The 2,523-nt window shown below is 62.6% G+C and overlaps 1 protein-coding gene across 1 annotated transcript in view; it reads left to right on the plus strand.

Annotated features, from left to right (window-relative positions):
• Positions 1 to 2,523, plus strand: part of CD34 (CD34 molecule) — a 28,966-nt gene that overhangs the window by 19,670 nt on the left and 6,773 nt on the right. Inside the window, exons 3-5 of the mRNA XM_026077245.1 lie at positions 907 to 1,032; positions 1,593 to 1,873; positions 2,205 to 2,282. Coding sequence (XP_025933030.1) covers positions 907 to 1,032; positions 1,593 to 1,873; positions 2,205 to 2,282 — 485 coding nt within the window. The remainder of the gene's footprint in view (positions 1 to 906; positions 1,033 to 1,592; positions 1,874 to 2,204; positions 2,283 to 2,523) is intronic.

A 2,523-nucleotide genomic window follows, 5' to 3' on the forward strand; every position in this document is an offset into this window, starting at 1 on the left:
AAATCCCGGCTCCAAACACCTGTGCCCAGCCCTCGGCGCGGCCCCCGCTGCTCCCTGCTCCGCGGACCTCATCATTAAAACGAAAATCATCCATGGGGACGGATGCCTTAGCGGAGACCGAGTCGCTCGGCCACTGAACTGCCGTGATTTAGTTTTTCGCTTTTCGTAAACTGTCCCGGCTCTTTGGACTTAATCCAACAAAGCATTAGCATCCCAATTTAGAAAACCCCCTTTCAGGACAAGGCTTAAACGCACGTTGAGCTGTAAGTACCTGCGTGCAGCCTCGCTGCCGCCCTGACGCTAGTGCACCGGGCAGCCGCTCGGGATCTGTCAGTGTTACTAGATCTTGAAGGATTGCTCGAAAGGATGCAATAACTCTTCTTGGAGCTCGGACTCCGCTGGGCAGAAATACAAATGAAACAATGTATTTTTTATTATTTTCTCTTTAGTCTCCGGATAAGAATYTTAAACAGCAGCCGCCCTAAAGTGGGCACTGAAGCTGCCTGTGRAAAGCAGAAATAGGTCTTGAGAATACAAAAGATTAAGGAATARGAAGAAAAGCATGATCACTGGCCCACAAAGGTCGTTTCAGAGGGCAAAGCTGGGGGTGTCACCTCTGTGGCATAGCAAGAAGAAACGCATAAACTTTAAGCTGGAGTCCCACATGACCCTCAAACTCTGTTTTACCTCCAAAGATGTTTTTGCTCATGAGTCAGACCCTGATCTCCCGCCAGCGGGAATGTTTCTGTTTACTTTGAGATTGTGCCTGCAACTGGAAACCCGGCTTATTTTTSCCGGGGCGCACGGAGGAGCCCTTCCGAGGCCCCGGCTTTCCTCCCAGCCCTGCAAGCCTCATCCGCGATGCGGCGGATGGACGGGGCCCCCTGACGCTGTCCTCTCCCGCAGGCCGAGCCGCTGGCAGCCCCACGGATGCGCCCATCTCCACGGCCTCGGCTCCTTGGACGGGGGCGAGCAGCAGCGAGACGGCCACCGACCCGCCGAGCACCGCAAGCCCGACGTCGGAAACCGCTGGTAACCCTCGTCCTCGCTCCCCCGGCAATTCCCGTAGCGGTTGCATTAGTGATCAGGTTTATTAAATTCACGGGTACCTTGAGGAACCGTGCAGTCACGCGCATAGGTGCCTTCTCAGAAAAGGGGCCGTCAGTGAGGTCAAAGACTTTATGGCAGTCCAAAAATCACACCTAATCTCCTCTCTCAGTATAGCTGCCCTTTGCCCAGCCACCGGCACCTTTACGCGGTCTGTCGGCCCTCCCGAAGCCGTGACGGGCTTCGCKGCAGAGACGCCGGAGCAGACGCGCGGTGTCTTTCCCTTTGGGCGCTTTAAGCCCCCTCTTCCCGCGGGGGCAATTCCCGCAGCCCGGCCCGGGGATGAGCCCCTGCAAACGGGTCGTGGAGCGCAGCAGGGGAGGAGCAGGTGCCCAAAGCGAGTCTCGTGCAGCCGCTAACGCGCCGGCGCTGCTGGCCGTGACGGACCAGCGCGGTGCTCGGGCGGCTGCAGTGCCGCGCGCTGATGCTGGAGGACTTCAGCCTTCTCGTGCGTCTTTCTCACCGTGTGTCTTCACCCCCCCCAGCTGCACCCACGTCCCCCACGACGGCGCCCACCTCCGCAGCGCTCAGCACGAGCCCCCAGCCTGGACAGACGTCCTCCCACCGCCCGGACACGCAGCCGGACCCGCCGACCGCGAGCGGCGAGCCCCCGGCAACGACGGACGTCCCCATGGCGCGACCCACCACCGCCGCGGCAGCGACCACGGCGCCCGAGTTGGCGCTGCCCGGCTCTCCCACCGCGGCCGGGCGCACCGCCGCCTCCGCTCGCCCCACGCCCGGCGGCAGAGCTAGCGACGGGGCGAAGGTGAGGGAGGACCGCCGGGGCCGTGCCGCGTTCCTCGGGGCGCCCGTTCCCACCGGGARTGCCYGCAGGAACCCGGAGCGGGGAGGGGYGTCCCYGCGGCCCCATCCCGCTCGCTCGCRGAGCCCCCCCGCAGCCCCGTCCTTCACGGTTTGGTCGTGAAAGGTAGCCCGGAAACCTTCGGCATAAGCCGAGACGGGCAGCTGTCGGGAAGAGGCGAGAGACGCGCCAGCTGTCTGCGCGCGTTTGTTTCTAAAGCCGTGCTGCTACGCGCTTCGGGCTCCTCTCCCCAAACCGCCGTGGTTTAACACCGGCGCTGTCGCTTGCCTTGCAGTCCATCACGTGCCACCAGGTCAAAGAAGTGAGAGACACTGAAGCCATCTGCTTGCACCTCAAGGAGTCCGACACTTGTGTGAGTTGCAGCCCCGGCAGCGCCCTGAGCCACCGCGTGTTGCAGGGGGGATTGCGGGAGCCCCCGCGCGGGAGACGGGGTGCAAGCACGTGCTGGCGGACAGCTTGCACGCCGTTATCCCTGGGGCAGGAGGCTGGGGCTGTGCCAGACGGACTGAGGCGGGGAGGACCACAGAAGGTTGAGGAGGACCCCAGGGGAGGCTCACAGTAGCCCTAGGAGGACCCCGAGAGGAGGACCACAG

This window comes from Apteryx rowi, unplaced genomic scaffold, assembly GCF_003343035.1.
Source record: "Apteryx rowi isolate R43461 unplaced genomic scaffold, aptRow1 scaffold_45, whole genome shotgun sequence".
Classification (NCBI taxonomy): domain Eukaryota; kingdom Metazoa; phylum Chordata; class Aves; order Apterygiformes; family Apterygidae; genus Apteryx; species Apteryx rowi.